Raw genomic sequence first — 17,212 nt, 5'->3', positions numbered from 1 at the left:
GTGTTGAAGGCGACTGAGGTGTCATTGTCCTAAGTGCAGTGTTTCTGGTATCTTCTTCAATAAATGTCTCTACTTTTTGTATGACATGGCTGGACATTTTCTGGACAGACCTCATATAATGCTTGATCACATATGCCTCCAGTATAATTTAAAAGATAATCCAATTTTTTTACTTCTTCTACTTACAAGTTTATATATCTTCAGTCTTTTTTTTTTTTTTTTTCCCAAGAGAGCAGGGGAGGGAGAAAGAAAAGGAGAGAAACATTGATGTGTGAGATACATCGATCGGTTGCCTCTTGAATGCCCCCAACTGGGGACCAGCCCCGCAAACCAGGCATGTACCCTGACTGGGAATTGAACAGATGACCTTTTGGTTTGCAGGCTGGCACTCAGCCCACTGAGCCATACCAGCCAGGGCTGTATCTTCAGTCTTAACACTGAAATGTTTATTAATTTTGATTAATCAAGTCATGTTCTTAAGATTTTCCTCTTCATTGTAAACTTACTTGGGGTTCTACCCATTTTAAACAAAGATTTGTTTCTGTGCTTAGGAAAGGGGTAGATGGTCAGGTATCTCAAGGGTTTGAACTATGCCAGTGCTGCTTGTGAATGGATAAGAAATTAATTCACCTGACGGCATAGTCTCTAGTTTTCCCAGGGTGGGTGGTATATAATTAAACTCTGGCTTAAAAAAATATATAGGCAAAACTTTCCGTGTACTTATAATGGCAGTGACCTGCTTGAAAGTCCTAACACTGTGGAACAAGTGATATCTTTAGTCCCTGTCCGTGCAGTTATTAGTCTAAGGAATAACTTGACTATATTGGTTGCATTAAAGATAAAGGGAACTGAGTCTACTTATTACCATCAAATAAAATGTGCAAAATGTGCCTAAATACTCAAATCATCTATCAGACTTATAAAGCCCATTATTGAAAGATCCCCACTCAAGAGGGTGAACAGGATATGTGTGGGATATGCTTTTATACTTACAACTATAATATAATAAGAATACTTTCTGATCCCAAGTAGATCAGAATTGCAAATCTGATTTGTAATATTTTAGTTTTAAGCAAATCCTGTTTAAAAGATTAGAATGTTCTAAAAAGTAAACTTGTTTAAAACACTGTGTCTCAAAATGTACTCCTTTAGCCATCTTGCATAAGGATTTCCTTCCTAATAATGTGAAAGTATACTTTGGGTTTACTTTTCAACTAAACGACAGTAAGGTCCCGTCTCATTCTAAATATTCTGTGAATCTGTGCACACTATAAATCATACATTTCTTGGCATACTAAATGAGATATTTTGTGGGTTTTGTCTATTCCATAAAGGGTATGAGACAAAATAGGGGTTCTGATATTTTCATGACAGATACCTTGACATTTTTATGTCATGGCATTCTTTTAAGAATTTATACTAGTATGTGTGTATTTGATGAGAATTTGCATCTGTTTAACACAAGGGAGCTCACAATAATTCAGCTTTACTATGGAAAGAGCTCTCATGAAAACAAAATCAGAGTTCTTTAAAAAAAACAATTGATGAGGGATGAGGAGGATTGTTTTTGTTAGAAATTTAGGAAAAATGAGGCAGGATAAAAAATAACTTTAATTCAAAGTATATTTGAAATGGGTTTTATGGTGCCATCTAGTGGACCAGTGTAACAGGTTCTCTTTGAAGGAAAAAATGCTTCCTGAAAGCATTTTCATACCTAGAGTACTAGACCTGAAAAGGACCTTAGAAATCATCTGTCTACCCAACTCATTTTACAGATGAGGAAATTGAGACCAGGAAAGGTTAAGGACTTAGTCGAGATCACACAGCTAGTTAGAGGCAAACGGGGACTAGAACCCAGGTCTCCAGACTCCTACCTATTGTACCGCACTGCTGCTCCGAAAAGTCCAAAGGAAAAACGAAGGAAACTAGTCTCTGTGATGGGGTCTCCAGACACAGATTATGTGATTATGAAAAAAGATTTTGTATACTAACTATGAATGATTTAAAGACTAGAAAACCAGGAAGAAGAAAATAAAAACTTACCTCTAATTTTAAAATATCAGGTCACAAAAATAGCACTTGTAATATGATCATATTTTTGATGTGATAAAGTACTTATAGTAATAACTTAAGTTTTTTTCTTTTTGCTTCTCTGTTTTCTTCTGCATTCTGCATGTGCTGCTAACTGCAGTTTTAAAATGTAATGAAAGCCCTGACTGGTGTGGCTCAGTGGTTTGGGCATCATCCTGCAAAGCAAAAGGTTCTGGTTCAGTTCCCAGTCAGGGCACATGCCTTGGTTGAGGGTCTGGTCCCTGGTCGACACATGTACAGAAGGCAACCAATCAATGTTTCTCTCCTTTTCTTACTCCCTCCCTTGCCCTCTCTCTAAAAATAAATAAAATATTTAAAAAAACAAAAATGTAATACATTATACCACTGATCAGAAACCATTATTAATTAATGTTAATATTTTGGTGTGTTTTCAGGGATTTTCCCCCTTAACATTAAATTTTTTTAAATTTAGAATAATTTTGCTTCTCTCTCTCTTTTTCCAGTTGATAAATATATCAAGAACATGTTTGTGTCATCAAACATTCTTAAAATGTTATTTTCAATAATTCATCTTTTGTATTTTCCACTATTGTCAATGAAATTGATGACCATGAGTGGATTAGTAATGATGTTTATTCACATAATACAGAACATTAGTCAGATGTCAGTGATGTAAAGAATTTGGCCATTAAGATCTTTATATAAATTACTCAGACTGAGGAGGACAAGCCATTCATACAGTAAGCACTTAAATGTAGTGACTTACTAAAGTGACATATGAGGGACTTAGTGCCCAAACATCTTGAAAAGTATTCTTTTGTTTATTTCATACCCTGCAATCTTAGCCAATGAGAATGGAGAGTGAAAGTTTCATCACATTGGGGAAGAAGCTCATATAAGCGTATGCATAACTTCCAGGAGAGAGTTAACTCACTGTCTTTGTTTTTTCACTATAGCTTCATAAACAAGCAGATATGCAGGAAGAGAAAAACCGAATTGAAAGAGTCCTTGGGGCTACTCCTTCATCTGAATTGATTCAGAAAGTCCTCACGTTTGCACTTTCAGTAAGTTACAATGAAAACTGCTTTCAGAGGGAATTGTGACCCACTGATCCATGTCACATGTCTTTGAGCATCTTCTTGATTTGCCTTAACCATAGAGTAAGGCTCCCTCTCAGTCTAGGACAGTGATTTTCAGCCTTGTTCATTTCACGGCACATATAAAGTAATTACTAAAATATTGCGGCACACCAAAAATACATTTTTTGCCAATCTGGAAAAAAAAAGGTATAATTTTGATTCATTCACAGTGATGGCTGTTGTTGTGTTGACTGTTGTCATTTTTTTATTTGACAGAATAAATCTAAGGGACAAGAGGTCAATGCTCTTGACTAAATAGTCAGGTATTTCATGTTTTAAAAATTCTTGCAGCACATCAGTTGAAAGTTGGTGGTCTAGGAAAACTGGAATGAGCTTTTGTTACTGACCTCTATATCTCCCTCTAGTGATGAAAGTCAAAATAGTTGGGTGAGGAAATAAACTGGAAAGCTGACTTATCCCCCTGTGCCTACTTTCTGTCTCTTCCCTTTCTTACCCTGTAGAAGAAGCCCAAGCAAGTGTCTGTTGAACAGCATGTCTGTGCCTATCTCAATGCCTTATTCTCATTTTGGCTGATCTTTAGGTTAAATGTCCCCTTTGTTGGAAGCTTCTGGTGCCAGTTATTCCTAAAACAGGGCACGGGTATCTGCAATGCCATTACTTGGGTACCTCAACAACATTTGCCCTTTGTGGCACCACAGAAGGTGTTTTGGATACAGTACACTTTTAGTTCTCTTTCTATTTTTAGGAAGAGGTACGTCCACAGGACACTGTATCAGTAATTGGTGGAGTGGCTGGAGGCAGCAAGCATGGAAGGAAGGCTGCTTGGAAATTTATAAAGGACAACTGGGAAGAACTTTATAATCGATACCAGGGAGGATTCTTAATATCTAGATTAATAAAGGTATGTGAAGATTTTTATTTTGAGTAGCTTGTTTATCATGGATGTTATTAAGAGACATTCATGATTCACTAGACCCATAGATTGTGGTCATTGCTCCTTAAGAGTTTCCTTAGTGATTGGCCTAATTAAAGTACTTCTCCATCACCCATCCTGCACACTCTAGAACAAACTGAAGTTAGGAAAGAATAGAATTATTCGTTTTTAGGGTGAATGAAGTTTGTTTCAAGCCTCTTTTAGTTGCACTCACTGTTTAAACCATTGTTTTTTCCAGCTATCAGTTGAGGGATTTGCAGTTGATAAAATGGCTGGAGAGGTTAAGGTAAGAAAAGTACTGTTAACTTTTCACTTTTCAATCTAGTAAACAAAAACACTAACCAAGCTATAATCATAGCGTGTTGGGGTAATGTACTTCAGTGTCTCTCTTTTTTTCTTTTTGGCTTAGAGAAAGACAGCTTGGGTTGATTCTTTAATGCCTGAAGAATTTAGAGTTGGAATCATCTTTGAGGGAGTTGAAATGTGGTTCAAAGAATGTGGAACTTGGAATCAGTTGACCTGGGTGTAAAGCTCTGCTCTGTGTTAGCTGTTTTACTTCAAGCAAGTTTTTTTAACGCCTATGAGTTTGTCTGAAAAATGGGGTGATGATAAGATTGTTATTTAGATTAGGTAACATAGTGGGGCTGGAACTGAGTAGGTCCTTGATATTAGTTCTTTTTCCCTTTCTAATAACCTGTGTAGGTGACTATGTAAGAATTCTCCCTCTTAACCTTTAAAAGGTTAATAATCAGTATAGTGATAAAGTTCAGCATGTGGGGGAGAAATCTACACTGATTAGGAAAATATTAACTTTAAGCCTTCCATTGCATTTAATCGTGAAGTATTTCTATAAAGTGTCATTTTCACCATCACCTTTTCAAAGGCAAGGGGGTTATCAGGTATGGATTTGGAAATTCCACACCTGATTCACTCTCTGAGCCATTGGCAGGAATAAGATTTTAAGATTTCAGATCTTAAGAAAACAGTGAAAGACTTGATCTTTGCCTTCATTTAGTATTGTGCACCATATTATGGAAACAGTTTATTTGTAAAGATAAGTACTCTGAAGGAGAAATACATATAATGGGTTTGCGGGGGAGGGCAGTGGCCACGCTAAGGCTGCTAAGATAGGTGGGTAGAAGCCAGACCATGGAGGACTTTATAGGCCATATCAGACTTTTCCAAAGAATAAAAGGGCCTTGAAGGCTTATAAACAAAGGAGTGACTTGATCTGATCGGTATTATAAACATTTCAGCCAGGCTGCAGGGTGGAGAATAGTTTGAAAGGGGGAAGAAGATGTCGGGAAGCTAACCTTCCAAGCAAGAATGATATGGTAGCCTGGAGGAGGTGAAATAATGAAAGAGATTTAGGGGCCTGATTTTGTTAATCTTTAATTCAGCAAATATTTACTGAGTGGCTTCTCTGTGTTGCGAACATATCTGGGAGCTGGGGAGAAAGTAAAGGATAATTCCCAGGTTTCTCTAGTGTAAATGGTGGTGTTGTTACAAAAGTAAGTTGCATCTTACTTGGGCCCTAAGAATCCAGTCATGATAAGGAGCCTTGGAGCAGGAGCCTTTGTCATCTATGTAAATAAGGTTATGGATTTTTAAAAGGTCTAGACTTAATCTCATGAATTAGTCATTCTCTCTTTTAGTAACTGCTAGTTCAAAGAAAAGACCCCATCCTTGTGCTGGCTGGTATTTAAGAATTGGCTTTGTTTTCTATGGAACCAGGTAGACTTCACTAGAAAATGAATTCAATCTTGAATCAGGAATAAATTATAATAAAATCAGAAGTAGTTAAATGAAAAACGTGAGTCAATGGAGTATTAAATTATTGGGGTATAGCAGCAATGTGTAAGCTTGGTTTTATCATCTCTTACAAATCTTTATTTGAAGCAGCCAAAATGTGTGGAGTCCTAAGTACTCTGTGCCAAGTATTACGCTGATGGTTTATATGGTTCGTCTCTTTAATGTTCTGGACTAAATATTTTGTCATAGATGAGAAGACAGACTTAGAGCAGTTAATTTACTCAAAGTCATAGGCTAGTATGTGATCGAGCCTAGATTCAAGTCCCTAGCCTTATTCCAAAGCCTAGATTAACCACTGGTCAATGAGACTAAACGAAGGTTGTAAGTTTTGTCTCTACTATTGACTTTTGATTAGGTTTTAAGCATATAATACTTAGGGGAGAATTCCTGTAGGCAGGTTCAAGGGTCTGCTGCTTTTCTTTTCGTCTGGGAGTCGTAGTGCTAAATTGTCAGAGTGAAGCTTATGAACCCTTTACAGACCAGTGGGTGTTTTTTCATGACCTTGGTACTAACCTCTTACCGTCACTAGTAATGGTCCTACATTCTGAATTGTTTTATACCAGGCTTTCTTCGAGAGTCACCCAGCTCCTTCAGCTGAGCGTACCATCCAGCAGTGTTGTGAAAATATCCTGCTAAATGCTGCTTGGCTAAAGCGAGATGCTGAGAGCATCCACCAGTACCTCCTTCAGCGAAAGGCCTCGCCACCCACAGCGTGAACCCTGAGCATGCCGCGCTGCGGTTCTGCTGCTTCGCTGCAGGGATGAGGTGGAGCTACCGAACAGCTGATTCATATACCAAGAATTTGGAGTCTTCTTTCAAACCAGTGGGGGTTGGACAATGAATGTAGTTAACTGGTTCCTGCTCACACTCCAGAATTAAAATCTATTGAAAAAGGAAAATCAGCAATTCAGCAAAAAAAAAAAAAAAAAAAGAACATAATAATAAAAAATAAAAATGTAAATATGATAGTAATAAAATAGAGCATAATGAAACTGTGAAACTTCCTGAAGCCTTGTCAGTGGTTAAAAGTATTTAACACTCTCCTGTTAATGACAGATGTTCTGTTTTTATAACCTACGGAAAGGAAACTAGAGGCTTCTGGGTGCGAGGGTTTTTGTGAGGTGGTTACAAAATTCCTTTCTCTGCAAGCAGCCTGCAAGCCCAGGGTAGCGCCCACTGCAGGGAGCGGTGAAACGCGAAAGGCTGATAGCTGGCATAACATGGGCAGACTCTGTGCATAATTCCAAGTGGGGTTTTTTGTTTTTTGGTTTTTTTTTTTTTTTGGCATGGGGACTGATCAGGAAGACATATTTTCCTGCATAACTCAATCCAAACCAAGGATTGTAGTTTTCCTCTTTGCCTTCCCTTCTGTGTGACCCCTTGGCCAAAAAAAAAAAAGAAAGAAAGAAAGAAAAAACCAAAAAGAAAAAAAATGACCTATCCTGGTCTGGGTTTTTTCCTCCCCTTAGTTCCACCCCCAGTACCCATCCCCGGTGTCCTTCTTAGATAAGAAATAATAAGGAAACATCTTTTATAGCCACATTAAATAAGAGAAACTGATATACTTGTTTTTTCTTTTTAAATGACTTTTAAGAACCCTGAAAGGCATATAGGTGAGACAATAGAAATGAAAAGGTTTTCAGCCAGAACTTTCTGAAGGAGGTTATTCTGCTGAAAATGGTCTTAGTTGTCTTAGGCCAACTGTGAAACCTCTTTATGACAGTATCTACGCTGGCTTCTTCTGGTTCACTTGGAGCATGTAAGAAGTCAGTGGCAGCTGCTACAGGGCCTACGTATATTAGTGGTAACTGGTGAAAGACAGCAACAAAGACTATAAGCCAGTGGTACGCCACTCTTTGCTTCAACAGTGTATCCTACTAACAAGCCTCACCTACCTAACGCAGTGAGTTTTAACTCTGAATCTCATTCCTTTCTCTGTCCCTGTGCTTTTTCCTTTCTTTTCTTTTTTCCCCTTTTCCTTTTATTTTTCTTTTAAAAATATTTTTTGTGTTATTAACAGGAATTCATATTTGGTGTGGCTTAACTATTTCAGAAGGTCATCAGATTGTGAGACTGCTTCCTTGAAACATTTTTGTGCTATTGTTTTAAAAAATAATAATTAAAAAACAGTTGGCGTTAATAAAAATGTCAATGTGAAATCGATGTCCTCATTCTTTTATCTCTTTGATAAGAAACTGAAAACTTTCCTATGATTGAGTAGGATTATAAGTTTTACTACCATAGGATATTTGAATCTTAGAAAATCCAGTTCCTAAATTCCTAGTGAATAGTACCTAAACAGAAAAACCCTAATGTTCCTTCTAAATTAGTTTTGGATTCTCAAAAATCTTCGAGCTCCTTAGAGTGGGCGTTCAGAAGTGGAGACCATTGAGGCCTCCTTCCACAAGTGCTGAGCTCAGGGCTTTCCTGTCCAGTGGTGCCCAACCTCATGCAGCCCAGGATGGCTAGGAATGCGGCCCAACACAGAATCGTAAATTTCCTTAAAACTTGAGATTTTTTGTGTGTGTGATTACGTGTTGCAATGTATTTAAATGTGTGGCCTGAGACAACTCTTCTTCCAGTGTGGCCCAGACGCCAAAAGGTTGGACACCCCTGCTAGGCTATCTAAGCATATGCTTAAGGCACCTGCAAAGCAGAGCCACAAAAAGACTGAGAATTCTGCTTTAATAAAAAGAACTTTAGCCCTGTCTGGTGTGGCTCAGTGGATTGAGTGCCAGCCTGCAAATCAAAGGGTTGCCGGTTTGATTCCCAGTCAGGGCATATTCCTGGCTTTCGGGCCAGATCCCCAGTAGGAGGTCTCGAGCGAGGCAACCACACATTGATGTTTCTCTCCCTCTTTCCCCCTTCCCCTCTGTCTAAAAATAAAAATAAAATCTTAAAAAAATAATAAAAATTAAAAGAACTTTACAATAAAAAATTCTGGAAAGTCTCCCTCTCTGTCTCCCCCTTTTCCAACCCCCTACCTTTTTTCTCCCTGTCCCCAGAAAAAAAAATTTTTTTTAATTCTGGAAAGAGCCCTGGCTGGTGTGGCTCAATGGATTGAGTGCCAGCCTGCAAACCAAAGGGTTGCCAGTTTGAGTCCCAGTCAGGGCACATGCCTGGGTTACAGTCCAGATCCCCAGTTGGCCATGAGAGGCAACCACACATTGATGTTTCTTTCTCCCTCCCTTTGCCTCTGTCTAAAAATAAATAAATAAAATCTTTTAAAAAAAGATTCTGGAAAGAAAATATTTTACCTTCAGCATACATTCAAGTTTTGTGTATAACAATTTAGCAGTTTGAATTATGTTGGGGGAGAGGTTGTGCTGAATATCTTCCATTTTCCCTTCAGAACTACTCCATACATCCTCCGGGGCCCAGGTGTTGCTGACCTACATGGATGGCATTAACAAGCTCCTTTGCCTTCTCACTTCAGGTTGTGTTGATCCAGTTACCATAGTAACACCCTCAAGATCAAAAGGTATGGCAAAGGATGGTCAGGGAATTTATTCTCCCGCCTTCCTCATTGCCAGGTCACATGGGCTATCTATGTCTCTCTCCCAAAGTCCATGACTCCTATTACACAGCCCTCTGTCTAGCTTCTAGCTCCTTCTTGCCCCTTCAAATCTAGGGACAGAAAGGGTAACTCCTTCACTAGCTCTGATTGTTCCATCATTCCTTGTTGGTTTCCCTGAACTCTGCCCATGTCTTTGTAAATAGTCCCTTTATTAAACCTTCCTCGAGTGACCCAGTTTGAGTGTGTTCTCTGTTTTCTGCTAATATCTCGACTGATATGCGCACCATAGTCCTGATGTTTAAAGGTCTTAGTCCAACCTTTTTTGTGTCAGATGTTTTAATGTATTGTCTGTCTTCCAAAGAGCTCCCTATTATAGGTAACATATTTACTTTACAGACGAGAAAGCAGGCTCAGAAAAATTAGGTAAAATAGTTAATATTGTAAATAACATTCAGAACCAGTGGTTAACGCAAGCTTGACAGTGTCCAAAATCTGTTCTCCCAGCTAGTTGTCACGACTCCACAGTCAGAAGACCATGTGGTCAGACCCTACCTAGGCAATAGCTTTAAACATATTTAATGACTTGCCTTTTCCCAACATTTCTTGGTTTAAAATGTTAGTGGAAATCAGAACGTTAAAAAGACGGAAGTGTTGATACTTGCTGTAGGGAATTTTATATTTTTTAATAATGTAAAGCAATAAAGCCCTTTGGGAGCAGTGGGCAGTGTTGGGTGAATTCTTACCTGACAGTTTCTGGATATGGGTCTGCACTGTGCAATTCGAGGGTTATAGGATGAGTTCTATAGCTTTAAATAAATGCTTTCTATTGTATGATGCAGAAAGGTCCCAGAATGTTATCAGAAAGACTTGGAGCCACATTTGCAGGGTTAGTGATGTTTTTCTTCTCAGCAAGTCAGAAAAATAAGCTTTTGGCAATATGTTTGTAGTGCTGAACCTACTTACAGCATCATTTTTTGACTGAATAATAACATACCTGATGTAGTTTTAGCATCTCAGAACTGTTTTTGTTTATAAAACTATCTTTTGTGACAGTGAAAAATACCCAACCAAGACAGACTATGCCTTCTGGTACCAACCTTAGTGCCTGCAAACTGGTCAGGGTGTTTGGGTTCGAATGCAAGAGTAAGACAGAAGAACCCTATGTTAGTGAAATACTAGGCCAACAACTTCTTTCCCTGGGAAACCAAATCCGAGACTGGCTGTTCTGCCAGCAAGTTTGATGGCAGGCGTGAGATGGCAATGCTGGAGGGAGAAAAGTCAGTTGGGTTGTCACTGCCGTTTGTCAAGGACTCTGATGGCTCCTGCGATTCTGTTGCTGGTATCTGGCAGCTTTAGCTTTCACTAGTGAACTTCTGGTTCCAACATTGGGGTGAAATTAGCAACAGAGAAGGAACGTAGCTTACTATCATAATCTGTGCTTTCTCGGGAAAGTTGCCAGCAGCTGACAGCAGACGTTACACACTAGTTAAGATGACAACTGGGAAGGGAAAACATCTTGCTAGAGTTTAGCTGACCATACCAGTACAGTTCTCAAGACATCTGCCTTCCCTCACACCCCCACCCCACAACCCACTTTAACCTTTATCATCATCAGTGTGACAAATTGTGCAGTTATATGAGGTTACACTGCAATTTCAACCCAGTCTAATGTTATTAGCGGACTTGTATTATATACACTAATCTTACGGATATTCTAAAAAAGTTGAGAAGAAAATCATATATTGAATGGTCGATGGTTTAACGGGAGAAGTCTCAAAACAAAAACACTGAATACAAGATAATGGAGGGGAGAGAAACGGTTGATAAGACGTACAAAACATTTAAAATTTTTAGATGAATGAGATTACTGCTTTTCTAATAGGTCTGTTCCCTCTTCTATCGGTGGAGCACTTGAAAGTTAGGAGAATGTAAAGGGGCGTTAAAGATGAAGTGAGTGCTGTGGCCTTTACAAGTGTAAACAAGTGTCTCCTCGCCCTTCATCCTTAAAACGGTAATAGAGTACATAGACTCTCTCTCCTGGATCGGTCTCTACGTAAATCTCTTGGCTTCCAAGTCTAGTCTTCTCTCCCTGCCCCTGCTGGCACTCTTCTTTTTCCCAGCAAATGAAAACTGTCAGGCCTGTGTGTCCGAATACGGTATGTATAATACAGCCATATGCAGCTATTTAAGTTTAAATTACATTTAAAAATTAAGTTCCTTAGTCGGGCTAGCCACATTTCAGTACTCGGTAGCCGCATTCGGCCAGTGGCTCCTACGGCCGCTGCGCAGCCACGGGCAGCACAGACGCAGGTCGTATCCGTCACTGAAGCTCTGCTGGACCACCTACCCTGTTCTACACGCAGCAAATGCAAGTGTATTGGTTGTGTATAGTAGAAAATTGTTACATGTTTTCTTTAGCAACCTCACTGTAATTCTCTATTCCTCTAAGAATACTATATCACTAATCCCAATCCACTTTAAATTCTATTTCTGTTCACCGATGTCATACACATTCATTTTCCCAATTTTGAAGGGAAAAAAATAGGAAGTGACTCTCCCTTCTTATAAAGCCACCTCCCTCCCAAAGACACTCACGATTGACAGTTAAGTTTGGAGGATATTCTTCCAGTCACGTTGTTAAAATCTAATTTAGCATTCAGTTGTTTTTAGTAAAGGAGATGGGCTGTGCCCTCGTGGCTTGCTCCCCTTTGTAACCAGCACCGCACACTCAGTCTTTGCCGCATGAAGCTAAGCGTGCCAGGCTCAGACCTGCGACCCTGATGTCATGCTCTGTCATGAAGCTAATCGTCAAAGATGATTGGAGAACAAAGTAAGAGTTGGCCCCGAGAAGCACTTCTTGTTCAGAATCATTGGTTCACGAGCCCTGGCTTGCCCACTGAAAGGTCACTGATGGATGTCTCTCACACATTGATGTTTCTCTCCCTCTCTTGCCTTCTCTCTAAAAATAAGTAAATAAAATCTTTTAAAACTTAAAAAAATAACCCTCACCCTGGCTGGTGTGGCTTAGCGGATTGAGCACTGGCCTTCCATCCAAAGGGTTGCTGGTTCGATTCCCAGTCAGGGCACATGCCTGTGTTGAGGCCTGGGTCCCCAGCGGGGGGAGTGCAAGAGGCAACCACACATTGATGTTTCTCTCCCAGCCTTCCTCCTTCCTTTCCCCCTCTCTAAAAGGAAATAAATAAACTCTAAAGTCCCTAACTGGTGTGGCTCAGTGGATTGAACACCGGCCTGCAGGCCGGGAGGTTGTCGGTTCGATTCCTGGTAGGGGTGCGTGCCGGGGTTACGGGCCAGGTCCCCGGTTGGGGGTGTGAGAGAAGCAATCAATTGCTGTTTCTCTCACACATTATGTTTCTCTTCCTCTCTTTCTCCCTCCTTTCCCCTCTCTCTAAAAATAAGTAAATAAAAATCTTTAAAATATATATAGAAGAATTGGTTCATGAAAGCTTTCTAGCCTGACCGGCGAGTGTCTGGCGTTAAATATCCATTTTGTGGAGTGCACACATCTGAGGAATGTAGCTTAAGCTCCCGGCTCAGCTGAAGTGGTTCATGTAATGAATTCACTCAGTGTTCTTTCCTCACGGAGATGTGAACTGCACTATATTTGGGACATTTACAACCCTACACAGTGCTGCTCAGGTGCTTAGCTACAAATTTTGATCATTGTCACCATTAACTGGATTTAGGAAGTTATATGGTGATGGATTTTTATAAAGACTTTGGTGAGGAGAGATGTAGCTGGCTTGAAAAAGAAAGTGCCCTTTTCACAGATTGCAGGCTGCAGGGACTTCAGCTTGTTGCGCTTGTTGAAATGAGGCCACCAGTCCCTCCCCCAGGCCCTGCTTACCTGCTCAATGCCTGCCGCGCAAGCCTGAGCAACTGTGTTAACTCCACTCCCGTACTTGCACCATTAATTTGGTGACTGAAACTCACTGCTTCCAAAAACTCAATGCACCAGCCACTTGTAAATGATGCGAGTGTCCACCGAACCAAGGAAAGATCTGAGATAGGAATAGTCTGGACAGCTTTAAATGTTCCTGTCATCTGTGATCCACCCTTGAGCACCCCAAATAGGGTGCTGGCAAAGGTTCTGATGGTTAAGTGAGCCTCACAGACACAACAGAAGAGGTGAGAACACCAGCCTTTTCCAGTCGTTACCAAATAAACGGTGGCACTGCGCTCTGACTCCACGATCTGCTCTTTGATGTGGGAGGCACGCATTTTGGTCACTAAAGAAGTTGGTTATTGAATTATTGGGAGAAGCTTGTCGGAAAAGCCCCTAAGCCCTGGACGTGAGGGCAAGATTCTGACGCGTTCGTTCCATGGCTGTCAGCTCCTTGGCATTCAAACAGCAGTGACGGCTACAAAAGCTTGCAGGGCAACAGGTTATTGAATTAGGCACCGAAGCTGTGGTACCAACGAAGGCAGATCTGGTCTCTGCCTTGTGAAGCTTACAATCTAGCGGGAACAGGAAATACCGAATAAGTAATTTTCAGTGTGATGACTCTTTAGAATGGGACGTGCAGGGCGGTATATGAAGATATTATTAGGGAGTCCAGTGTAGTCTGAATGTGCAGGAAAGGCTCCCATGAAGAAATGATGTTAAATGGAGACCTGAAAAGTGAGTAGTTGCCAGCCAAAGAGGAGATGGAAAAGTGGTCTAGGCAGAAGAAATAGTATGTGCAATGGACCTGTGGCTGGAAAGAACCTGACCTGTTTAAGGGATCAAGAACCAGAATAGCAGGCACATAGACAGGTCTTGGGAAAGTGGTAAAAGAGGGATCTGGAGAGCTAAGGCGAGGGCCAGACTGGGAAGGGACTCAGGCCACGTTAGAGTCTAAACATTAGCTAAAGGGTAATGGGAGGCCATCAGTTCCCTCGCCTGTAAAGTGAGGATAACCGCTTTCTCATGGAGTTCCCCGGAAACAGAATGAGAAGAATGCAAGTGAAAGGTCTCTGTAAGTCATAAAGCATTCTAGGAACCCTACCAGTATTGTAATACTAACCGTAATTATAAGCTACGCTGCCTTCTTAAGTAATAGGAGCAATATAGTTCAAATCTCCTAAGTGGGAATATGAAACAGTCTATAAAAACATGACTTACTCAAGGGAGCCGATGGAAAGGTCAGAAGTTTATTTCAGTCGAAACTTCCGGGTGAGGTTCACGAAGCCGAGGGGCGAGCTCAGCTGTTCGGAGCGGCATTGCTCCCTTTACAGCTGCGTGTGTCATCTCCATGCTGACTCCCAACACGACTTCTAGGGAAGATCAGTGTTCTGCCTCCTTCTCAAACCCCCCAGAACAGAACCACTGAAACATTCTTTCCTCTTGATTTCTTCCAGCTAGAGCTTGGGCCCAGCATCTCTCTGACATCAGCTTTTGTAGAAGCTGCCATCATTCCAAAAACATTACACTCCTCTGAACTGTTCATGGCAAAATAATTATCCCAGTTAGCATCTGCATTACATTTTAGGAAACATTCAACAGCTTTGCAAATCTGCAACAATTTAATCTTACAACGATTCTGTGAAGCAGGCACAACAAAATCACACCAATGGGTGAGAAACCTGGGGTTTACTTCTCCAATCCGACCGGCACTGATAATACTACCATGGACAACTTAATGGTTCACTTTGGGCCACTTCCTCTCTGCCTGCAACGTGTTAAACATTACCCAAGTACAGAAGGGCACAGCTTTGGCAGGTGTAAGCACTTGATAGCATCCTTCCCAGCTCTGGTCAGGCAAACCAGATATAATTCCTCCACACCGCTGCACACCATACGTTGTAAGCTTGCATTTTTTTCTTTGACTTATGCGATGCTTTTTAAATCTTTTTGAAAATGTAAATCCAGCTTTTAAAAATCAAGATATTTCACATAGAAATCCAGATTTCCAACTTTTCTTGGAAAATCGAGTCTGGCATAAAAATGTCTGGAGGTGAGTAATGGCTTGTGACCAGCACATTATGCCACAGTCGCCACTCTGCCTGGATTGTTCCCTTACGAAGTTCCCCTGACCGGCCGAGAATATGGGAATTTGTACCTCTGCCCCCATGCACACCAAGTCTTACAAACACGATAGCTCTCCTCTGTGACCTTTTCACACACACACGGCTTACTCTGTCTGCCTGTAACTTTGGGAATGTTTCGTTTGTGCAGTCGGTCACTCCAGTCCATCTCTAACGGATCTTGTTTATTTGCGACTACCTCCCAAGGGTAAAGGTAAAAAGATTCATTCCATCAAAGACTTCTGTTAGGTCACTCCTTTCCATTGTCTGCTCTGTTCCCTTCCGGCCCCTTTGTCCATTCATTCATTCATTCATTCATCCATTCATTCAAGATTCAGAACATTTTTAAAAATACTTATGAAGATGCTGGAACGGTGGCCTCAAATCATTTTTAGAATTAGATGGAGAATTTAAATCTCATTTCTGGCTATACATGCAAAAGAATTGAAAGCAGGATCTCGAAGATTCACAACAGCCAAAAGGTGGAAGCAACCCAAGTGTCCATAGACAAATGAATGGCTAAAGAGAATGCGGTGCAGACATACAATGGACTATTATTTCAGCCTTCAACAGGAAAGGCCTGGGACAGTGTGGCTTGGTTGGCTGGTGTGTCAAACTGGAGGCAAAAGTTTGCAGATTTGATTCCCAGTCAGGGAACGTACCTAAGTTGGGGGTTCCATCCCTGGGTCTGAGAGCGTACAGGAAGCAACCAATCAATGCTTCTCTCTCACATCGATGTTGCTACCTCTCCTTTCCTCTCTCTCTAAAAAAGCAATGGTGAGGATTAAATTCTGACACATGCTACAACATGAGTGAACTTTGAAGACATTATGCTAAGTGAAACAAGCCAATCACAAAAAGACAAAAACAGTATAATTTCATTTATATAAAGTACCTAGACTACTCAAAATTCATAAAGAGAGTTGAATGGTGGTTGCTAGAGGTTGGGGTGAGGGGAAAATTGGGAGTTGTTGATTAATAGTTTTCAGTTTTGCAAGATGAAAAATTCTGGAATAGTAATATGGTAATGACTATGTACAGTACCAGATGGGTACTGGATTTGGCAGGGTGATCATTTTTTAAGTTAAATGGGTTTCTAATCACTGGATGGTACACCTGAAACTAATATAATATTGTATGTAAACTGTAATTAAAAAGAATTGTTTTAGCCCTGACTGGTGTGACTCAGTGGGTTGGGCATCATCCTGCAAACTGAAAGGTTCACCGGTTCAATTCCCGGTCAGGGCATAGGCCCGGGTTTCCCAGTTGGGGGCATGTGAGACGCGACCAATCAACATATTTCCTGCACATTGATGTTTTCCTCTCTTTCTCCCTCCCCTCTCCTCTCTCTAAAAAACTATTTAAAAAAAATAAAAAGTAAAAAATGTTCTGGAGATCTACTGCCCAATAATGTGAATATACCTAAGTTCGGTAGAACCATACACTTAAAAATGGTTAAAATGGTAATTTTTAAAACCTCTATTAAAATATAAAAATGCACTAAAACTGCTGGAAGCTCTGTGTTCACAAAACAGGGCCCCTCAGTCGGTGGGCGTTGCTGTAGTGGGCTGACTTTCCCCGCGAACTCTCAGGTCTCAGTATCTGTAGAACAAAATACGTTTACACCCTCATACCCATAACCTGTGAGTGTGACCTCATCCTGGGAAAAAGGATCTTTGCAAACGTAAGTGAAGGATTTTGAGATAAGACCATCCTGGATTATCTGTGTGGGCCCTAAATCCAACAAGTGTTGGTGAGAAACAGAGAGGGACT

General features: G+C 40.6%; 1 protein-coding gene across 1 annotated transcript in view; it reads left to right on the top strand.

Annotated features, from left to right (window-relative positions):
- The window catches only part of NPEPPS (aminopeptidase puromycin sensitive), a 63,423-nt gene extending 56,570 nt beyond the window's left edge, over window positions 1–6,853 (top strand). The window contains exons 20-23 of the mRNA XM_024572995.4: window positions 3,009–3,116; window positions 3,898–4,053; window positions 4,325–4,372; window positions 6,462–6,853. Coding sequence (XP_024428763.1) covers window positions 3,009–3,116; window positions 3,898–4,053; window positions 4,325–4,372; window positions 6,462–6,614 — 465 coding nt within the window. The 3' untranslated portion in view covers window positions 6,615–6,853. The remainder of the gene's footprint in view (window positions 1–3,008; window positions 3,117–3,897; window positions 4,054–4,324; window positions 4,373–6,461) is intronic.
- Window positions 6,854–17,212: the final 10,359 nt, after the last annotated feature.

Source organism: Desmodus rotundus, chromosome 9 (assembly GCF_022682495.2).
Source record: "Desmodus rotundus isolate HL8 chromosome 9, HLdesRot8A.1, whole genome shotgun sequence".
Classification (NCBI taxonomy): domain Eukaryota; kingdom Metazoa; phylum Chordata; class Mammalia; order Chiroptera; family Phyllostomidae; genus Desmodus; species Desmodus rotundus.
Note: the sequence above shows the minus strand (reverse complement) of the source record. Positions and strands in the feature narration are given on the sequence as shown.